The sequence below is a fragment of the Hesperophylax consimilis genome, chromosome 26, assembly GCF_061612785.1.
Source record: "Hesperophylax consimilis isolate HC1 chromosome 26, BYU_Hcon_1.0, whole genome shotgun sequence".
NCBI lineage: Eukaryota > Metazoa > Arthropoda > Insecta > Trichoptera > Limnephilidae > Hesperophylax > Hesperophylax consimilis.
In genome coordinates, this window is record NC_142861.1 from 14,888,115 (window position 1) to 14,910,753 (window position 22,639).

At 36.3% G+C, this 22,639-nt stretch overlaps 2 protein-coding genes across 5 annotated transcripts; both read right to left on the minus strand.

Moving 5' to 3' along the window:
• Window positions 1-1,857: 1,857 nt before the first annotated feature.
• LOC149411166 (opsin-1-like) lies at window positions 1,858-9,833 on the minus strand. 4 transcript variants are annotated; one of them, XM_089647076.1, is made up of 8 exons: window positions 9,808-9,833; window positions 6,290-6,394; window positions 4,081-4,201; window positions 3,836-3,953; window positions 3,382-3,595; window positions 2,737-2,884; window positions 2,307-2,584; window positions 1,858-1,984 (listed from the first exon to the last, which is right to left on the minus strand). In XM_089647076.1, the coding sequence occupies exons 2-8, from the start codon at window positions 6,313-6,315 to the stop codon at window positions 1,858-1,860; spliced, it is 1,032 nt and encodes a 343-aa protein (XP_089503202.1). In that variant the 5' UTR covers window positions 6,316-6,394; window positions 9,808-9,833. The 4 variants fall into 4 exon arrangements, with proteins under 4 accessions (XP_089503202.1, XP_089503199.1, XP_089503198.1 ...); XM_089647073.1 differs by lacking the exon at window positions 9,808-9,833 and adding an exon at window positions 9,129-9,184 and having other exon boundaries at window positions 6,290-6,364; XM_089647072.1 differs by lacking the exon at window positions 9,808-9,833 and adding an exon at window positions 8,142-8,169 and having other exon boundaries at window positions 6,290-6,404.
• A 6,829-nt stretch (window positions 9,834-16,662) lies between these two features.
• Window positions 16,663-22,639, minus strand: LOC149411167 (opsin-1-like). The gene is made up of 7 exons (XM_089647096.1): window positions 22,503-22,639; window positions 19,934-20,054; window positions 19,665-19,782; window positions 19,250-19,463; window positions 17,942-18,089; window positions 17,508-17,785; window positions 16,663-17,159 (listed from the first exon to the last, which is right to left on the minus strand). The coding sequence occupies exons 1-7, from the start codon at window positions 22,631-22,633 to the stop codon at window positions 17,033-17,035; spliced, it is 1,137 nt and encodes a 378-aa protein (XP_089503222.1). The 5' UTR covers window positions 22,634-22,639; the 3' UTR covers window positions 16,663-17,032.

The window sequence follows — 22,639 nt, forward strand, 5'->3', positions numbered from 1 at the left end:
AACATTATTTTGACATTTTATTTCGCTTTCGCAATGAGAAGGAACTCAAGTGAAAAATATTTTGCAATAAAGACATATGTGGTAGAATAAATAAGTTTTATTATATAATGTGATTGAAAACCAATGTAAACCATAAGAGATTTAAATATCCTGTGATTGGTCGGAGTTATATTAACAAAAGAATATTGTAAAAGCATATGTGAAATAATCCATAATAATTGTTATTTCAAAACGATTAATACCGTGAGACACTCAAACGCCCTGTGACTGGTCAGCGGGTTCTGTCTTAGTGCACTTACACGCCACCCCACGTTGCGTATACCGACGAAATCGAGGTACGTATGACGTCACGCTTACCGCGTCAAATTTCTACCGTTTTGGTGGGCTTTGAAAAATGCAAACTTTCGAATTTAGAAATTAAGGAATTGCTGCCATTCTCAATGCGAGTGATATATTCGGTGAGTTCTCTGTTTTATGTATTTGGTGGCTGGATGATAATTTTGTTACGCTGCTTGCAGAGTGAATTTTGTAATCAACCTTTTTTTTCATAGGGAATTAATTATTCCCTGATGGTCTATGTGGCTTACAATCCAGACCATCACCAATATTAAAAAATAAATAAACATTTACTGGAAGTCCTTATTATTTCAGTTAACAATACAAATATAAAAACAAAGAAGATCCTTGCATGCTGGGAATATTTATTTATATATCAAATTAAATACATTTAGAAAACAATTGACGTTTGACATTGACATCAGCCTAGAAAATACGCAATAAATTAATTATAATAATAATAATAATTGGATAATTTGTAGAGCGCCGTTTTTGTGAAAAATCACCTCAAGTAATGTTAATAATGTTACTTTATAACGGCCATTAAATGACTTGCGGAACCCGCGCCCTTTGGAACTATAATATTTTCTATTGGACGATTCAAAATCCGGCAAGTCAAAAAAAGGAGCAGAAGAAAAACAATTGCGAATTGTTGAAATGTCACACAAGTCTTAGGCCGTAACTCTCTAAATTAATCTATTTATTATTTTAATGGGCGGCTTATGTTTTCTCTTTAGGTGAACCTAAGAAGCGAGTGCAATATGTAAACGGTCAAGCAAATCGTGTTTCCAAAATATGCATTTTACACTTCCGGGAAACTAAAAAAAAATACAAAATCAAATCATCCAGCGGCCCGTTTGGCCCCCTCGTGACGTGAAATTGTTGTTACCTTGTAAAATAAAATAAACCTCCCGGGAAGTCTGCACTTTAATGAATACTTTGCCCAAAAACACGATCTGTCGAACTGTTTGTCGTTTGTTTACATTGTTCTAAATTAATATAATTACAAATCACGTTACGTTTCGAGTAAAACAGTTATATTGCCTATTCAGTTGCACAATTTTAGTCTTGAAGTTACTGTAATTGAAGCTGTTGAAAATATCATATCAAAGACGCGAGTTCTTTTAAAACATGTGACCGTGATCCGTGATTTATTTATCACAATGTTTGACTAAATTCGTCAATATCGTTCAATCACCAATCGGAAATCACTTAAGTCGCATAACCTCAAAGTTATACACTTTCAGCTATACGATCAAAATGGTTATGGCTCCGATGCAGTGTTGTTTAAACCTGAATTTGGAAGAACAACGCGTTCTTTGCAAAAGTTTTCAATGCACACTAAGAAAGCATAACTCAAGACTAAGTCGAAAAAAAGATGGCAGCAATTCGTGTCACCTAAAATTTTGTCAAATACGAAGTCTAATAAAAAATAAATATTCCGTTGTTTAGAAGACTCGCGATTGAGATGTTGAATATATTTGAGGTTATGCAAGATGGCTGAAGATTCGTACATTGTATTCACGCAGTTGGTTTTTCTTCTGAGATGTTGGTAACTCCGGACGCGACTGAAGCGCTGTCGTCCGGCGACGATTGACAGGACAGAGAAGGGAATTTCTTGTACAGAGCTGCCCTGTATTTGGGATGGCTACAAAAAGAAAGAACAATTAAGTATGTTATTCTTATACGAAATCAAGACAGTAAAAAACACTTTTTGGTGGTATTTAGTAACACATCGAAAAAATTGTGATGAACATAAGGTAATAAATAATATAATATATTTAATATTGGAGGAAAACATGTCTTAAGTTGACCGCTAAAAGACTGTAAATAAGAAAAAGAAGATAAAAAGTGCAAGCCAAACCAAGAATCCCTAAAGCTGAAGAAAATTTTGGGAGACTTGGAGATCTATGTCCAAATCTGGGCGCCGGAAGATTTTTGAATAATGAGAAGGAGTTATTAAAGTTTACCTGATTCCATAAACGATTGGATTGTAGACAGCGTTGGCCTTAGCGAACAACGAGCCCCAGATGGTGGCCAGTGGGCTGATGGGTGCCGTTTCAAAGACCCCGGTGAAGTTGATGACCAGGTAGGGCGTCCACGCTAGGAACCACAGGCTGATGGTGATCAGTGCCACCTTGGCCAGCTTGCACTCGGCGCTTGTGTTGGACTGCTCGGAGGTGCGCAGAGAGGCGACGTTCATCTTCTTGGCCTGGTCTCGCATGTTCTTCTCGTGAGCAGCGACAGCCTGAGGAAGAGATTGAATAGATAGGGCACAAAAAATAAACATCAATGGTCATTTAGGTCTGCAAAATTAAAGACGGAAATCATCTAAAACACGATGATTGGAAGAGATTTGATAAAACGTTTCTTTTGGGGGTAAGAGAAATGGTAAGTTACCTGGATAATGAAGAAGTAAGAGTAGATGATCAAGAACAGCGGGGAGAAGTACACGAACACGGCGTACACCAGGATGTAAGAACGGCTGAGCCAGTCCTTGGACAAGTAGTCAGTTCCGCAAGCGGTCATGTTGCCTTCAGGCACATACCTAAGGAATAAAGAATCAGTATTACGTTGAGCGTGGAAGTTACAGTAGTGATAACGGCTGCTAAGACCGATACAGTTGGACTGTTACTGTACAATACAATATTTAGAAAGTTCCAGAATTCTGAACGGTGAAATTTAAGCGTGCTGTAATTCTGCACGTATGAAAGAAATCTACTACAAAATATAGATATTAGATGTGTCTTAAGGTATGTCGTATAGTTGTCAGTATTTTTGCATTGTATCCATTTATTCACGATACTTTTACATTCATTAAGTATGCCTATCTATAAATAACCACAATGATAGAGACAGCTACTTTTAATAGAAGGTTGTTGGTTGATAGAGCTGAAACCATCCATCGGAAACATCCAAAAACCGTGCAAGAATACAAACTGGAGTTTTGAACATAATGAGTTTTGTATGTTGTTTATTTGGAATGCCGCAAGGTCCCTGCATGAGTTCATTATTATACTATTAATATCGATGTAATTATTTCACCTGTTCCATCCGAACATGGGGGCAAGCGTCCATCCGAGAGAGAAGACCCAGATGCCGAGGATTCGCAGCATTGCGCCGTTGCTTGTCATGGGCTTTCCTGCCAATCCCTTGACGATGACGTTATAGCGGTCGAAAGCGATCATTGTCATGGTCCAGATGGACACAGAGCCGAATAAAGATCCCAGGCAGCCATAGAGTTCACACATAAATGGACCTGTGGAAGAACACAGTAAAAATGATGATGCTGTTCAGCCGAAAGAAAAGCAGAGATCAAATACCATGATGATATTAAAACCACCGCAGAGCTTTTAGAAATGACACTTTAAAAATTGTCGACAAAAGGAATGAAAACGTGTTGATAGCAGTTTCAAGAAATGGCATCTTGTTTTTTTACAAATAATGTTGTTTAAGTAATATAATCTTCCGGACTCCAAATATCGGTCATTTTGCTCACCTAATACCCACGTCTCATTGTAGCAGTTGATCAACATGGGGGGGAACATACAGAACATCATGAAGAAATCAGAAAAAGCCAAGTTCATCACCAAAAGATTGGACGGAGTTTTGAGTGACTGAAAAAGGATTGTTTTTATGCATGCTATAGAAATCAATCGATGGTCTTGATTTATCATTGATTGACTTAAATATATAAAAAATTAATATGTTGATAAATGATGTGTTGTCATTAAATATAATTACTTTTTGTCCGCCGAAGATGAAGATAACCATGCCATTGCCGATGACTGAGACGACACCAAGGATGCCAATGGTGAATCCAAGAAGTCCGTGCCAGAGAGGGTTCATGGGGGGGAATTGATACCTGAGAAATATATCACATAATATGTGTATAAGCTCTAGCTCTTAAATTTTGATCATTCTAGTCAAATAAATAAATAATACTATGGCGATTAGAGTCTAAAAACCCCATATAATATTACACCATGAATTCTATTGTTTTGACTTTTGACTGGAAATTAACAACAGGGAGGTGCCCTTTCAGAAATTTCCCTTTTCCGCTGTATAATCTTTAGCTAAAGGAAAAGAAAAATCTTTTTCAAGCAGTTAAAAAAAAATGCCGCTTAGAATTGCGCTTTTGTGTGTCACTCAATCACAAAGACAGAAAAAGTGTAAATTAAAATGTGCTGTTGGTATAAAGATAAAATGCAACAGCAGGCAATATGGCTTATTTCTTTGGCAAATATTTGTTCTTAGTAATGTAATCATACCACAGCCAAAAAATAAAATTCAATAAGACTATAGTATCAGCCCAATACTGATTCAACAACAATTCTGAAATAATCAATAACGGTAAACACATGCAAAAAGCAGAGTGATTAAATACCCACTGCCCTTTATGCAATGTTCGTGATTACCTCACTTGAACGGGATATACCAATGCGATGTTAATAACTTGTATCATTTTTGTAAACAGTGTCAGGCAGGGGGGTATAACTCCGAGAAAAAAGTGGGTCAGAAAAAAAAAAAAAGTGGGTGTGTCAAGCCTACGCAAGACAGAAGTGAAACTTCTAGTTTCAGCTGATGCTTGGCGTGGCGCAGTTCGCTGGTGTCTGAGAGAGAGGAAAGAAGAGAAGAGAGAGAACGTTCGTGAGCGGCTCCCCCACCTCAACAAGGTTTCACTTCAAAAATGCCACAGCCGAGAATCGAACCTCGCTTAACTGATTGAAAGCCAACCACGCTGAGCACCAACTGTAAGCAAAGCCGCATAAATTGATTATATTATGTAGGTTCTGAAAATATGAGAGCTTGTTATGTTTTATAATGTTACCTACATCACACCCAAAATATAATATATTTTTAAAAATAATGTACAATGTACAGAAATAGAATCCCACACAAGATCGCGTAGTGCGCTCTAGCGAACGGATATTTTATCAGAGGGAGATAGTTTTAATTTTTTTTTCTGTAAATTATTACATATTATCAAAATAAATAAATTAATTAAATAAATGTAATACAATTATCATAATATACGGATTAGATAATAATTTTAATCCAACACAATAACGCAAAGCGCGCTCTAGCGGAGTAATGTTTTATCACAGTGAGATAAGTGTTTTTATTATTTTGCAATATTATTTTCTTTTAAAAAATGTTCTGACCTACTAAAAAATAAGATATTGAATGAAAAAGGCGTTAAAAACAAAAAAATAATGTGCGATGGCCGAGAATCGAACTCGGATCAACTGCTTGGAAGGCAACTATGCTGACCATTACACCACCAACGCCAGTTGTCGGGATGAGCTAAGAAGCATTTATATGTTACTTCAAAACTTTGACTAGATCAAATGAACTTTAATCGGTGGTGGGGGTACCCGCATTTTCGTTTCGGTCATGAGTCGGTTTTACTCCGGTCCTCGAAATTGCATGACGCGCGTAAAGAAGTTTCACTTCAAAAGACACGGTAATCTCTATGGGTGACTTGTGACGTATATTTTCCACAAACCAATACGAACTTCATGCATGTTTATAGGCCGCTGTCACGAACTTCGTGCATGTTTATAGGCCGCTGTCATTGGCCGATTTTAGGCTAGCCAATGGGTTGGCTCCGAATGAGAATTATATTGTCTATGGTTACGCCTTTTTTATAGTTTCTATCCTAGTCGATGGTGAGTATGTGTAGTAGTGACGTATATTTTTCAGTTACTGACTTTTATCTATGGCAAACATTAGGACCCATGGGCTCAGTACTAAAAACCCGAAGATATTGATCTAGTGAGTGGTTCATTTATGGTGTCAGGTAACATTTCGTCCCAACTGTACCAACTGTGGATAGAGGTGCACTTATGAGGAGATAATCTTTTCTACCCGGTGATTTGGCTGCTTATTGCTACTACAGGGGAGAAGAACCTATATAATATTAAATAATATATTTATATCTGTGACTTACCAGTGAGGGTCTACCATGTGGAGCATGTTGGCGGGAACCTTATCGACTACGGTCAAGTTGGAGGATCCGTAGGCGGCCGCCTGAGCGCCCCACGCCTGCAGCGCGCTGTACCCCGTCATGCCGGACGCCATCCTGAGCTAAACTTCTGGCCTACCTGCCAAAAAAGCTGATAAATTACTAATATACTGAAAATTATCATATTTATTCTTCAACAAAACACATAGTTCATAGTATGAACTAAATAGATGAGAATTAACTTGTAATGATTGGCAACACTGCTAGTACCACCCATAACATTGAAAGTCATAGACTAAATGCAATAACGAATTAAATTTAATGACATACCATTCCTTGTCTCATCAAATTACCCGAAACAAGTCGTATAACAGCATTAACAGCTAACACAAAAAGTTGTAATAGTTCATTATGCACCACTTTGTTTACAAATGATTTTTTGTGTTTTTCATTGGTGATAAATAAATAACAAAACAATACAATCGATAAAAGAGACAGTAAAATTATTAAAAAATCAATAAACAAGGAAAAATTTGAAGAAAAGGAGGAAGGTAGTTTTACCTTTTCATTATTATTTCATGAATGGCTCCATCTAAGAACTTATTTACACAAAATAAACTAAAATCTATATAAATAAAAGTGTTAATGTTCGTTAGTTCATCCTAAATCTCAAAAGCTTTTCACCGATTGCTTTGAAATTTTGACACAAAGTTGCATTTGAATACGCGTGTGTTTTTATATTATATTGTTGTCACCTGTGACAGGTGGTGTGTTTTTAAAAAAACAGCGCCATCTTTTGCACAAACATGCTATTTTTGAAAAACAGTGCCAACTGTTGGACGGCACTGTTTTTGTTTATACGGCGGGGTACAACCAGTTATTGTAGAAAATTTTAACACTTTTTAATTTTGAATAAGTAAACATCGTAAAAGAATTTTTTTTACCAGGAGTAAAGAAAATGAAGGAGATATCCTTATTATTATAAAAATGTAAATTTAATAAAAAACAAAAAGTTGAATTATATTTGAGTGATACTGAATATTTTTTTACCAGGAGTACAGAAAATGTAGGAGATATTCACCTGAGATGAAAATATGTGTAAATAGTGTTTGCCTGAGCACTGAAGAAAATCTTTTATGAACTACTTCAGTGCCAGGTTCTAGCTGAGGATGCGCCTTGGAAGCTACTCGTCTTTTGCATACCCGCCGGGGCCTTATATACTCCTAGTAGCGCCACGGATCGATAATGGTAATTCAATATAAGAAATATTTCTTACGAGTTGATAAAGAGTCGGGGAATGAGTGACGTCGGAGGGTGGTTGGTGGGTGAGATTTCATACTTAGAGATATTTAGCGTAAGAAATTGTATTCACACAAATATAATGAGAATATGATAATTAACAACTTAATTAACAGCCCTGCCATCGTCGCCAGTATTAAATTACATGTGCCGACTAGAAACACAAGACAAAATGAAATATTCCTCTGCAATACATACACAAACAACTATCAGACACACTCACTAACCAATAGGGCAATAAGTTTGCGGGTACTATTGATATATCAAATTTATTTACTGACTCCATTTATAAAATTAAGCCTAATCTATACCAGCACTTTGTTGAATCCTGCAAAGCATAGTTGCGTTGGTCTTAAATGTACAGGGTTTTCCAATAAGAGGTGTTATTTTGAATAGCCCGTCATTTCGGTAAATGTTACTTTTGAAGCTGTCATTTTTTAATATTTGACAAGTAAAAACTACGCCATTAATAAAAATGGAACGATACATGCTAAAACAATGCATTGAAAATATTAAAATTCACTTGAGTGAATCAAATGCGGATCATCTTGAGTGATGATGCCCATTTCCACCTTGGTGGCTTCGTCGACAAGCAAAATTGTCGCATCTGGGGCTCGGAAAACCCAAAAGTTATTGTTGAAAAGCCTCTCTATCCTCAACGTGTGACTGTTTGGTGCGGTTTATGGTCCGGCGGAGTCATTGGACCTTACTTTTTCGAAAATGAGGCTGGAGCAACAGTTACGGTGAATGGATTGCGCTATCGAGAGATGATTAATGATTTTTATGGCCGGAATTGAATGGTATTGATCTGGACAACGTTTACTTTCAACAAGACGGCGCTACGTGCCACACAAACAACGAAACCGTTGATCTTTTACGATTGAATATCCAAATAACATCTCTTATTGGAAAATCCTGTAGTATTGTTTTCGTTTCAATATTAATTTATGTTACTGTTCCATGTTTTACTAATATTCTTTCTTATTCAGTTTATCAGTTTAGCGTTATTTCATGCTTTAAAAACTTTCTGTATAGTTTTCGATAGCTCACTAGGTATATATTCGTTTCTTAAAATTCATGTAAAAGCCTGGCTGGGCGTAAAACCAAATAAAATAAAATTAATGAGAATGCGTGGCGGGCCGAATCAAGGGAATCGTGTTGATGGAGACCTTTCGACATCTCTAGTTGCACTCTCTCGATCCATCGCATCTCCTTGCACTACAGTGGGTGGGATGGGTTCAAACCGTCACTCCTGGATGCACTGACCCCCATATTCCTGCTGAATTCCTATTTCCAGAACTTCTCTTCCTTTTCTTAAAAATCTGAACAACGTCCTCATAGATTACATTGGCTCTAAGGCAAATTATTTTCTCAAGGTCTACTGTGTGGAGTCAATGTAAAAAAAATATGTGAAGAAACTTTAATCCAATCACATTTTTGTCAATATTGTCAAAACAAATATTCCCAACTAGCAAATGAATTATTAATTTGCTAAACTAAGGGCAAAATAAATTGTATGAAATCTTTGGTGACCATTAAACAATATTGTTTAACATTTTCATTAGTGTGCAACATAGACATATGAATATTAATAGACGAGAACTTAAAGGCGAGGGGTCAAACCAACAGTTGCGGAACGCAGAGGGGAAAGCTGACTGTGATTCGTCAATAAATCAATCTGACAGTAAATAGGCATCTCGCATTATAATATCACCATTTAGTTCTTAAAAGTAAAATCTGATTTTGAATGAATAGACATTTTTACATGAGAGCACAAATTACTCACCACGTTATGAACAAATTTGCGAAGTCCAAATTCAGCAAAGTAAATTTCTTCTGTTTTCAGAGTATTTAGTTAAGACACTTTTACAAATGTTTCATAATTTACTTACCCCAGTAAACAACGATGAGCACACTTGAGAATCGCTACATTGTGATGTGGTAGTATATGTTTCTAAAACTGATCCATATTATACGATGTAAATAAGCTTAAAATACAATAAAATAATGCTTACTTACGAAATGTAATACGACAATTGGGTTTATTCTCTTTTTCTCATCTATTTTTACTAAGTTTTCATAGCCCAAGCCACCATTTTGCCGTGTTATTTCGTAAAATGAACCGATGAAGCTCGACCATAGCTCGACGCTAGTTCGCACAAGGATGATGACGTCACATTTTCTAGATTCACGGGAGGCCATACGCGAGCCCAGCCGGCTCCAATGGAACCGGTATGGGGAGTGGGGAATAATACGCTTTTATCACTTAGGGCAGGTCTACTAATATTCATATGTCTATGGTGTGCAACTATTGCTCGATATGAAATCTTTGGGGACCATTTAACAATATTTTCGAGCATTTTTATAAGTGTGCAACTTTAACTTGATATTTGTCTTTACGAAGAAAATAATTTCCCTCGGGGCCTATGTCATATTTGGGGCTGCTGGGCGGAAGGTCGGAGGATAAAGGAAGGATTGAAAACCACTCGGGGTGACCTATGGAAGAGGTGTTGGTTATGCAATGAATGGTTCCCACACGCGCCTCCCAAATGTATCACTTGTCTTAATCATTCGTCGCTCCTGGACGAAATATTGACAATTGACATCGATCGTCTCATAGGCACTGGCAACTGAGCCAAACGGCGCCTGGCTTTAGTAAAGTCTCAAGGGCGCTGTGTTATGTGTTAAGTATATTCAGCGCCTCGTTTCTTTGGCTCCATGGCTCCTTGGCTCCTTGGATCCTTGACTTCTTGGCTCTAGCGCATTTGAAGTGATTTTTAACGAAAACGGCGCTATATACATCAGCCAAATATTATTGGCGCCTTGGCAAGTCAGCATCATTGGCAAATTATGTAATATATCATTTTAAATGAGTACATTGTGAAATAACACAATTTACTCGAATAAAATTTACTTGCTCCCGATACATTTGGAGATCACCTGATTTCCCACTTCATCTCCCGTTCACTTCCTCGCAATTTTTATAATAGTTTTGTTATCACCCATCTCTATCACTCGCAGTTTTTATAATAGTTTTGTTATCACCCATCTCTATCACTCGCAGTTTTTATAATAGTTTTGTTATCACCCATCTCTATCACTCGCAGTTTTTATAATAGTTTTGTTATCACCCATCTCTATCACTCGCAGTTTTTATAATAGTTTTGTTATCACCCATCTCTATCGCTCGCAATTTTTATAATAGTTTTGCTATCATCCATCTCTATCACTTCCTCGCAATTTTTATAATAGTTTTGTTATCATCCAGGTTTTTATGTCCGTGGGAATTGTTTTTCCTGAACATTATATTTCCTTATAATTGGGGAAGTACCTACGTATTTGAATCATATTTGTATTGATTATATTTAAATTTTACGAGTTATGGAATGCATTCAAATTCGAAGTCATTGGGCATAAAATATTTACAATTTTTTCTCAATAATTGTTGGTAAACAACAAGGAAATTATTTCCAGTAATTTGAAAATGTAGGTTTTATAGTTTATTTGCAAATTCAGTACCTACCTACCTGCTGAAATGTAGCTATACAAATGTCCACAGACATAGGAATTAATAGACGAGAAGATAATGGCGAGGGGTAAAATCAACTGTTGAAGAACGAAGGGAGTGAAGCTGACTGTGATTCGTCAATAAATCAATCTGATAGTAAATAGGCATCTCGCATTATAATATCACCATTTACTTCTTAAAAGTAAAATCTGCTTTTGAATGAATAGACATTTTAACATGGGAGCGCAAATTACTCGCCACGTTATGAACAAATTTGCGAAGTCCAAATTCGGCAAAAAAAATCGGTTCTATTTTCAGAGTCGAATATTTCGTTTAAGTATTTAGTTAAGACACTTTTATAAATGTTCATAATTTACTTCCCAGCAACCAACCAGCTTTGTGTTTCGCGTCCAGACATGTTTCTACAACTGATTCATATTATACGATGTGAATATGCTTAAAATAAAGTAAAATAATGCTTATATATGGAATGTAATACGACAATTGGGTTGATTCTCTTTTTCACATCTATTTTTACAAGTTTTCATAGCATTAGGTCAACATTTTGCCGTGTTATTTCGTAAAATGAACCGATGATGCCTCGACCATAGTTCGCACAAGAATGATGACGTCACGTTTTCAAATTTCACTTGAGGCCATACGCGAGCACAGCCGGCTCCAATGGAACCGGTATGGGGAGTGGGGATAATACGCTTTTAATCACTTAGGGCAGGTCTACTAATATTCATATGTCTATGCAAATGTCCCAATTTTTCTTTTGTGTCAGTCCGTCAGCCCGGTATGTCATCTGACAACGTCAGTGTCCTTTGCTGTCGGTGAGGAGATTGTTAGTGATGTTACCATGTGTAATGTATGCCATATGTAGCTCGTGCCAATGTGGTGGAGAGGCTGAGTATTATTGTAGTGGGTGAAGGTCGTACACAATAATGATACGTGATCTTGTACTGATATTTATTGGGGAGCAAAAGAGGCACACAACTAACGTGCATCTCCTTTTATAAGATCTTGCAAGCATTCCATCTCGCTTGCACTCATCCGCATTCGTAGAGACATCACAGGAAATACGGAGCTTTTATAGGGGGACCGGGTAAGGGAATTCAACCCCCCCCAGAACCAAGCGAACAAACATATATAGAGACTTTGTTTTATACTACAGGGTTTTCCAATAAGAGGTGTTATTTTGAAATTCAATCGTAAAAGATCAATGGTTTCGTTGCGTGTGTGGCACGTAGCGCCGTCTTGTTGAAAGTAAACGTCGTCCAGATCAATGCTATCCAATTCCAGCCATAAAAAATCATTAATCATCCCTCGATAGCGCAATCCATTCACCGTAACTGTTGCTCCAGCCTCATTTTTGAAAAAGTAACGTCCAAGGACTCCGCCGGACCATAAACCGCAAAAAACAGTCACACGTTGAGAATAGAGAGGCTTTTCAACAATAACTCTTGGGTTTTCCGAGCCCAAGATGCGAAAATTTTGCTTGTTGACGAAGCCACCGAGGTGGAAATGGGCCTCATCACTCAAGATGATTTGCATTTGATTCACTCAAGTGAATTTTAATAATTTAAATGCGTTGTTGAAGCGTGTATCGTTCCATTTTTATTAATGACGTAGTTTTTGTTTTAATGTCATAAAATGACAGCTTCAAAAGGAACATCTACCGAAAAAGCGGGCTATTAAAAATAACACCTCTTACTGGAAAACCCTTTATTTAGAGATTTTAGGAAATTTGATTTCGTTACATTCCCATATTTGCACTATATTGAGTCTTGAGCTAGGTTACCAATGCATATGTTCTAAAATATTCCCGACAAAGTCCAAAATGAAACAAAGTTCTATTGAAATTATAAGTTATTTTTTTATTATCTAGTCATTTTCGGATTTTCTCTTTCGTTCTGCTTCAACAATAGACTTTTTAAAAAATTTGCTGCATAATTGATTCCGTTCCAGCTTTGAGAAACAAAAGTTAGTTATTTATTGCATCTCGCTATACCTAAATCATGTTTTTTCTCATAAAATTAACCTCACTAGGACTAAACCTGCATCGAGATTAATATATTAACTAACTAAACATCACGCCGTTTCCCCGCAAGGGTAGGCAGAGAGGAAGGACCACCAAACAACTCGGTCTTGGCACACACTCCTTGCCTCATTCACATTCATACATCGTCTCATACATACTCTTCTATTTTTCTGACTCTTGACATGGCCCGACTCGAGTATCTGATTCACTTGATCGTTCTATGTCTTCCTCGGGCGTCCCCGACTTCTGCTATCATTTGCATTTGCATCATACATCCTCCTCACACTCCTTTCTTCGCTCATTCGCCCTACATGCCCAAACCATCATTAACTCCTTTTTCATACACACTTCGTTCATCCTAGACACGAGAGACTGTAGATCTTCCATACTGTTAGCAATCAGCGCCGCATCATCAGCATACAACAGGGAACATACTTTCAGATTACTCAAATTCGCGCCCAATCCCACCTCTTTCAATTCTTGCATATAATTATCCACGTTGTTCCCTTCACGCTGATTTGCTTTTGACAGGCCGTGTGCTGACCAATAGTACGGTCAGATTTTGAACTGTGCAGTTTGAAATCACACACGTCAATTATAATCACGGAGGGCCGTGAGCCGAACAATCGCATCGAAACGTTCATCTTGTCAAAACCAATGTGTGTACTATCGCCGGTTATTTATCGGAATAATCCCTTAAACGTATTTTATCGCAATTATCGCAATCCAATTCAACATAACGAGTGCTACCGTACAACGATCACCGTTCCAGTGCTGACAGACGATTCTCGAGATGCAGATTTCATTCGCCACCCGGTAAGCTGACTGTGAATTAACCTTACAAATTGTGTTACCGCATTCGCCTGTCATAAGCCATAGGCGTTATCCATGCTTTATCTGTGTGGAATAGCCCTTTAAAATACGGCTATCCCAACCCTTGTTCGTTCCTCGAACACATGTATAGATTTAATAACCACAAATTTATTTCATCGTTAACATTAAAAAAAAAAATTCTACAAAGGAGGGAGGATAAGGCAAAAAAAATGGTAAAGCAAGCTATACAAAATTTATTTTATTTATGTTATGTATGTAGGTTATTATTTGAGTGATGAAAAAGCAATGTAATTTGTTGATGAAAAAGCAATGTAATTGGCTTTGATGGCTCCGTGGTCCAGGGGTAAGGCTCTTAACTAGCAAGCTGGAGGTCGCGGGTTCAAATCCCGGCATGATCAAGTAAATTTTATCTTATTAATTTGTAATTTCACAATTTACTCATTTAAATAATATATAGTATATTTGCGGCACGTTTCAGAGTGGAAGATACTATCAGTATAGTCCTGTTGTAAGACCACCATTCAGAATTGAAACTTTGCTTGAAATAGCTTTGGCCGTGTTTGGTGACCAGATCTGAATAGCATCGTACTTCCCCTCCTTCCTCTTCCCCATCTCCTTCCACTTCCCATTACCTTCAGCCTCACAACGTACCCCGATTGGGGATGCCCACAGACATAGGAATTAATAGACGAGAAGATAATGGCGAGGGGTAAAATCAACTGTTGAAGAACGAAGGGGGTAAGGCTGACTGTGATTCGTCAATAAATCAATCTGACAGTAAATAGGCATCTCGCATTATAATATCACCATTTAGTTCTTAAAAGTAAAATCTGCTTTTGAATGAATAGACATTTTTACATGGGAGCGCAAATTACTCGCCACGCTATGAACTAATTTGCGAAGTCCAAATTCGGCAAAGTAAGGCAGCTTCTATTTTCAGAGTCGTAGTTAGTTTCAGAGTATTTAGTTAAGACACTTTTACAAATGTTTCATAATTTACTTACCCCAGTAAACAACGATGAGCACACTTGAGAATCGCTACATTGTGATGTGATAGTATATGTTTCTAAAACTGATCCATATAATACGGTGTGAATAAGCTTAAAATAAAGTAAAATAATGCTTACTTATGGAATGTAATACGACAATTGGGTTTATTCTCTTTTTCACATCTATTTTTACAAGTTTTCATATCACAAGTCAACATTTTGCAGTGTTATTTCGTAAAATGAACCGATGATGCCTCGACCATAGTTCGCACAAGAATGATGACGTCACGTTTTCAAATTTCACTTGAGGCCATACGCGAGCACAGCCGGCGCCAATGGAACCGGTATGGGGAGTGGGGATAATACGCTTTTAATCACTTAGGGCAGGTCTACTAATATTCATATGTCTATGGGGATGCCATAGTGTCACTGGCTCCAAACGGTTGGAAGCAGTTGGAACTATTCTGCGGTTAAACATATAAAAACATTTTTGAAGTAGTGTTTCTAAACGTTATTATTTAGTTATTTTTATTTGCTGCAAAAAAGCTTTCGAATTTTAAATTCGAAGCAATGTTGTGTTTTCTTAGCAATAAAAGAGTTAAGCATTATTGTGAATTTTTGTTTCGCTCGTGTACCTAGCATAATCATTGTTACAGTGACAAATTTCTTAACATAACATAATTTTATTTAGCAAATTTGTGTTTCTTTTAGGTTCTCCACGTGATGTACATTCACCAGTTTCCCGCTTGTTCTACGAGTTTCCAAACACGGTGTACATTAATAGCAGTGAGTTTAGGAACTGGCAGAGAAAAACAATCAAAGCATACTTTTAGAAATGAGAGCTCTGAGTCGTTGTCATTTGATCCGATATCTGATCACATAATTCAAAAAGTTTGTTGTTTGGGAGTTAAGGTAAAAAGGAAGGACGTTTGAAAATACAAAAACAAAAAATTTCCTTGCATGCTGGGATTATTTATTTATATATCAATTTAAATACATTTAGAAAACAATTTGTCATTGACATCAGCCAAGAAAACACGTAATAAATTAATGTTAACATATTATTTTATAGCGGCCATTGCCGACTTGCGGAACCCGCGCCCTCAAAAGCTAAATTTTCTATGGAACGATTCAAAATCCAACAAGTCGAAAAATGGAATGAAATAAAAAAAATGCGACTCGTTGAAATGTCACACAAGTCTTAGGTCGTAACTCTCTAACTTAATCTATTTATTATTTAAATGGGCGGCCCATGTTTCCTCTGTAGGTGAGCCTAAGACGCGTGTGCAATATGTATAAACTGTCAAGCAAATCGTGTTTCCAAAATATGCATTTTACACTTCCGGGAAACTAAAAAAAAAAAATACAAAATCAAATCATCCAGCGGCCCGTTTGGCCCCCTCGTGACGTGAAATTGTTGTTACCTTGAAAAATAAAATAAACCTCCCGGGAAGTCTGCACCTTAATGAATACTTTGCCCAAAAACACGATCTGTAAAACTGTTTGTCATTTGTTTACATTGTTCTAAATTAATATAATTACAAATCACGTTACGTTTCGAGAAAAACCGTTATATTGCCTTTTCAGTTGCACAAATATTTTTCAGTCATTAAGTTTCGCTGTATTTGAGCGGTTGAAAATATAGCAAAGTCACGAGTTCTTTGAAAACATGTTTTAAGTGATTTATTTATCACAATGATTTGACAAAATTTGTCAAGATGGCGTCTCAATCACTTGTCGGAAATCACTTAAGTCGTATAACCTCAAAGTTATACACTTTCAGCTATACGCTCAAAATGGTTATGGCTCCGATGCAGTGTTGTTTAAACTTGAATTTGGAAGAACAAGGCGTTCTTTGCAAAAGTTTTCAGTGCGCACTCAAAAGAACGTAACTCAAGACTAGGTCCAGGAAAAGATGGCAGCAATTCGTGTAACCTCAAATTTACCCAACCCAAACACGAAGTCTAGATAAATATGTTGTTTAGAAGACTCTCGATTAAGGTATTGAATATATTTGTGGTTATACAAGAAGGCGAAAGATTCGTATGTTGTATTTACGCAGTTGGTTTCTCTTCTGACACGTTGGTAACTCCGGACGCGACTGAAGCGCTGTCGTCCGGCGATGATTGACAGGACAGAGAAGGGAATTTCTTGTACAGAGCTGCCCTGTATTTGGGATGGCTGCAAAAATAAATAAGCGTTTCATTAAAACACGGAAAAGATAATAAAATTTTAACAAACAAGCAATAATTGGATCGAAAAGATTGAAAAAATGTGATCTGCGACACAATCATTGACATTTTAGGAAAACATGTTTAAAATTGAACGCTAAAACACATCAATAATAAGAACAATTTACGTTTAATATATATATATATATATGACTTTAAAACGGCTGCTGGCTTCAGATGGATGAAAAGCAAACCAAGAATCGATAAAGCTGATTAATTTAAGGAGACCAGGAGATCTATGTCCAAATCTGGGCGCCAGAAGGTTTGTGAATAATGAGAAGAAGTTGTTAAAGTTTACCTGATTCCATAAACGATAGGATTGTAGACAGCGTTGGCCTTAGCGAACAACGAGCCCCAGATGGTGGCCAGTGGGCTGATGGGCGCCGTTTCGAAGACCCCGGTGAAGTTGATGACCAGGTAGGGCGTCCACGCCAGGAACCACAGGCTGATGGTGATCAATGCCACCTTGGCCAGCTTGCACTCGGCGCTTGTGTTGGACTGCTCGGAGGTGCGCAGAGAGGCGACGTTCATCTTCTTGGCCTGGTCTCGCATGTTCTTCTCGTGGGCAGCGACAGCCTGAGGAAGAGATTCAATAGATGGGACACAAAAAATAAACATCAATGGTCATTTGGGGTCTGTAAAAGTTAAGGCGGCAATCATCTAAAAAACGATGATTGGAAGAGATTTGATATATATGTGATTAATTTGGGGGTAAGAGAAATGGTAAGTTACCTGGATAATGAAGAAGTAAGAGTAGATGATCAAGAACAGCGGGGAGAAGTACACGAACACGGCGTAGACCAGGATGTAAGAACGGCTGAGCCAGTCCTTGGACAAGTAGTCAGTTCCGCAAGCGGTCATGTTGCCTTCAGGCACATACCTGAGGAATAAAGCATCATTATTACGGTGATCATGGAAGTTACAATGGTGATAACGGTTGCTGGTATGTGTTTAAAATATTCTAAGCATACCGTATGCCAGTAAAATATTATGCTCAGTGCTTATAGATGGGCTGTTATTGCACAATACAATATATAAAAAAGTTCCAGCATGCTGGACGATGAAATTTAAGCGTACTGTAATTCTGCACGTATGAAATAAATCTACCACAAATTTTAGATATTAGATATGTCTTAAGGTATTTTGTGTGGTGGTCAGTATTTTTGCATTGTATCCATTTATTTACGATACTTTTACATTCATTAAGTATGCCTATCTAAAAATAACCACAGTGATAGAGACAGCTACTTTTAATAGAAGGTTGTTGGTTGATAGAGCTGAAACCATCCATCGGAAACATCCAAAAACCGTGCAAGAATACAAACTGGAGTTTTGAACATAATGAGTTTTGTATGTTGTTTATTTGGAATGCCGCAAGGTCCCTGCATGAGTTCATTATTGAGTGTATATTTATTACGTTTGCCTATCTAAAAATAACCACAAAGATAGAGACAGGTACTTTTAATAAAAGATTGTTGGGTGATAGAGCTGAAGATCTTGTATCATCTAAAAACCATGTAAGAATAAATAGAAATACGAGGCAAAGTGCTACATTTTTCTGTGACAATTTTAAAACCAACTATGAAGCTCATACACCTATAAATGGACTACATCATTTTGGCAATAAATGTGGGAATATTGTAGACATGCTATTAGTTATAAAACGAAATCTTTTTAATCATTTTACTGAGATGTATGAATTCACAACTCTGTAGTGAATACACCTTTGTTTTTATATGTATATGTTCCTTTATACATATTTAGCTTTCCGTAATCCACACTATTAATTTGAATTAACCTTAATTTAATCAAAAATCATAATTTATTGTAAACTATGTAACACAACTGTATTACTTGTTAACTACTTTTGTAAAAGCCCATTAGGGCGTAAATAAATAAATAAATAAATAAATAATACAAACTGGAGTTTTGAACATAATGAGTTGTATATTGTTTATTCATATGTTGTTTATTTGGAATGCCGCAAGGTCCCTGCATGAGTTCATTATTATATTATTAATATCAATAGAATTATTTCACCTGTTCCACCCGAACATGGGGGCAAGCGTCCATCCAAGAGAGAAGACCCAGATGCCGAGGATTCGCAGCATGGCGCCGTTGCTTGTCATGGGCTTTCCTGCCAATCCCTTGACAATGACGTTGTAGCGGTCGAAAGCGATCATTGTCATGGTCCAGATGGACACAGAGCCGAACAAAGATCCCAGGCAGCCATAGAGTTCGCACATGAATGGGCCTGTGGAAGAACACGATAAACATGACGATTAAAACTACTGCTGAGCTCTCAGAAATTATGCTAGACGTTTCAGAAAAAGCTCGATAAGAAAAATTAAATCGTATTGGTGGCCGTTTCAACAATGTGGCATCTTGTTTTTTTGCTATTTAATGTTGTTTCAATACAATGTTCAGAGCTGAAAATATCGGTCATTTTTCTCACCTAATACCCACGTCTCATTGTAACAGTTGATCAACATGGGGGGGAACATACAGAACATCATGAAGAAGTCAGAGAAAGCCAAGTTCATAACCAGAAGATTTGATGGTGTTTTGAGTGACTGGAAAAGAATGTTTGTTTAGACATAATTTAGAAAGTACTTAATTGATAACACGGTAATTGTTGATTTACTTAAATATCTTAATGATGTATGGTTATCATAGAATGTGTTGACAAATAATGTGTTATTTTGTCGATGTCAATATAATTACTTTTTGTCCGCCGAAGATGAAGATAACCATGCCATTGCCGATGACTGAGACGACACCAAGGATGCCAATGGTGAAGCCAAGAAGTCCGTGCCAGAGAGGGTTCATGGGGGGGAATTGATACCTGAAAAAATCACGTTATATATATATAACACCTAGCTCTGAAAATTTAATTTCTTACAATTCTAGTCACACAACTAAATACTGTCTTGTGTACAGTGTAAAAGACCAATGGGACTACATTTTCAGCCCAACATTTAAAAAGTATTGAAAAGCTTTGAGATTTTGTAACTGAATAACTTGAGGAAAAGAATTAACGTTTTCACCAGAGTGACGCTGAAAGAACCATTACATTGAAAAGTAAAAATAATTAAATGCAAGACAGGCTGGTTTTTCATATTTTGATCATGCCTTTACGCTCTTTTATCTTGCCTAACTTTAATATTAAAATAGAAAGACATCCAAAAAGATCGGTTAAGTATTCAATAATTATTATTTATAATTCATGCATCAATTGAATTTCTAAGAAAATTTGAAGATCTGCATCACAATGAGACGAAGAAAATAAATTGATTAAGACTTATTTTTAGAAAAACCCAGAGTCCCAGAGTTGATGTACGGGAGCAATGAAAATATTTGTTGAAATACTAGACGAAATTAAATCAGAAGAAAATATAAACTTAACCTGCTGAAGGCCAGAGCAGAAAACAGAAAAAAAAAAATTTTATGCCTTCTTTTAGCTTTAAATTTTAAATTCATAAAATTTAAATTTTGATAAATTTTAAATTCATAAGATTTTAATTTGATGAATTTTAATTTCATAAAATTTCAATTTGATAAATTTTAATTTTAGTTTGATAAATTTTAAAGTCAAACTTAAAAGTGGACTCGATGTTAATTTTGTTTTTCATACATCTTTCAAAGCATTAAGGCGATGCACTTCGTCGTGTAATATTTTTAATTGAGCCGCTATCAATAACAACCCTTACGTAGATGGCGATAAGGTTTAAATTCCCGCTTAACACCATCCGCCTGTTTTGATATATGCAAGAAAAAAACATGGCCAAAAAGTGCCTTTTATTTTATTTTGTGGATGTTCAGGCATAAATATTTAAAAAAATTTCGATCATTTTATAAATAACTTAATTTGCCACATTATACAATAAAATCATAACCGAAAATGGGTTCGTAAGTAGGAGATTTTGAACTTTAAAGCAGTTTTCATAGGCCTATACATTATTTTTTTCTGGGCTTATAAAAAGACTTATCTAAAAAATACTGGATTATTTCAAAGGCCAAGATGTATTTTACTCACAGTATTTAATTAAAGCATCTGAAACATTTCTAGGCGACCAAATTTTCAAACTAAAAACACACGATTTTGCATTGCTACGTATGGCATCGCCTTAAGGTCAAAATGGGGTCGCAAATTATTCTAACAAGGATAAAATTATAATGCTGGCATGTTCTCCGGAGACCCATCGGCAATTACGAAAATATATGAATAATTTATACAATGAAATGTTTTTCAATTTTTATATGTATTAGGATTATTTAAGTAGATAGGTAACTTTGTATCTATTTAAAAAAATCCAAAAATCTTCTATATAAATAAAAATTGTAATGTTCGATTGTTAAAAATCTTAAATCTCCGAAATTTCTTCACCGATTGCTTTGAAATTTTGACACAATGTTGCATTCGAATATGAGCGTGTTTTTTATACATCTATATTATATAGATATCACCTGTCACAGGTAAAAACGTGTTTTTTTAAACAGCGCCAACTGTTGGACGTAAAAGAAAAGGCGCGCTATTTTTTCTCTTTCTGCACAGACAGAATGAGCCACAGCAATGCGTGGTGGGGGAAAACCTGTTAATAAATAATAGTGTATGATTACCACCTCAGAACGGGGTATACAACTAATGTGTTTGGAACCAGTCTCTATTAATTATTATTTGGTAATGTAACTTTTACAAACGTAACATTACCATACAAACGTTTGTAAGGGAATATTTGGTCCCCTTACCCTTGATAACTGTGGGTAGATGTGCATAAATGAGGGAATAATAATTTTTAACCAATAAGTGTATAAATAATCTTATCTAATTATTACAATCAACTATTCTTTTTATAAATGCTACTCATTTTTTTAACATTGTAATACAAAAAAGGGGAACAAGTACATTTTTTTATTTTAATTTTATTTAGTCAATAATATTTTACTCCTTTAGTTTTGGAAAATTTCGTTTTTATAAATAAATAACAATTTTAACTTAAAACTATCTATTCCTAATATTGTGCAGCAGAGAAACAACCATTTACTCTTTATTTATTTTGTTTATTTTGTTATCCAGTGGTGTAGGGTTTGAAACACGTTTATTAGTAACACTCAATACCCTACTTTATATTGTCAACCCTTTATTTAAAATATAAATAATTTATTGGTTACCATGAAAGAGGCAGTTGCCTAGTACGGTGATTTGATGTTAATGTCAATTAAAAAACCATGTATTTTATAAATAAAACAAAAAATAATATATGTTATTGAATAGTGATTAGTTAGTACTTACCAGTGAGGGTCTACCATGTGGAGCATGTTGGCGGGAACTTTATCGACTACGGTCAAGTTGGAAGACCGGTAGGCGGCCGCCTGAGCGCCCCACGCCTGCAGTGCGCTGTATCCCGTCATTCCGGACGCCATCCTGAG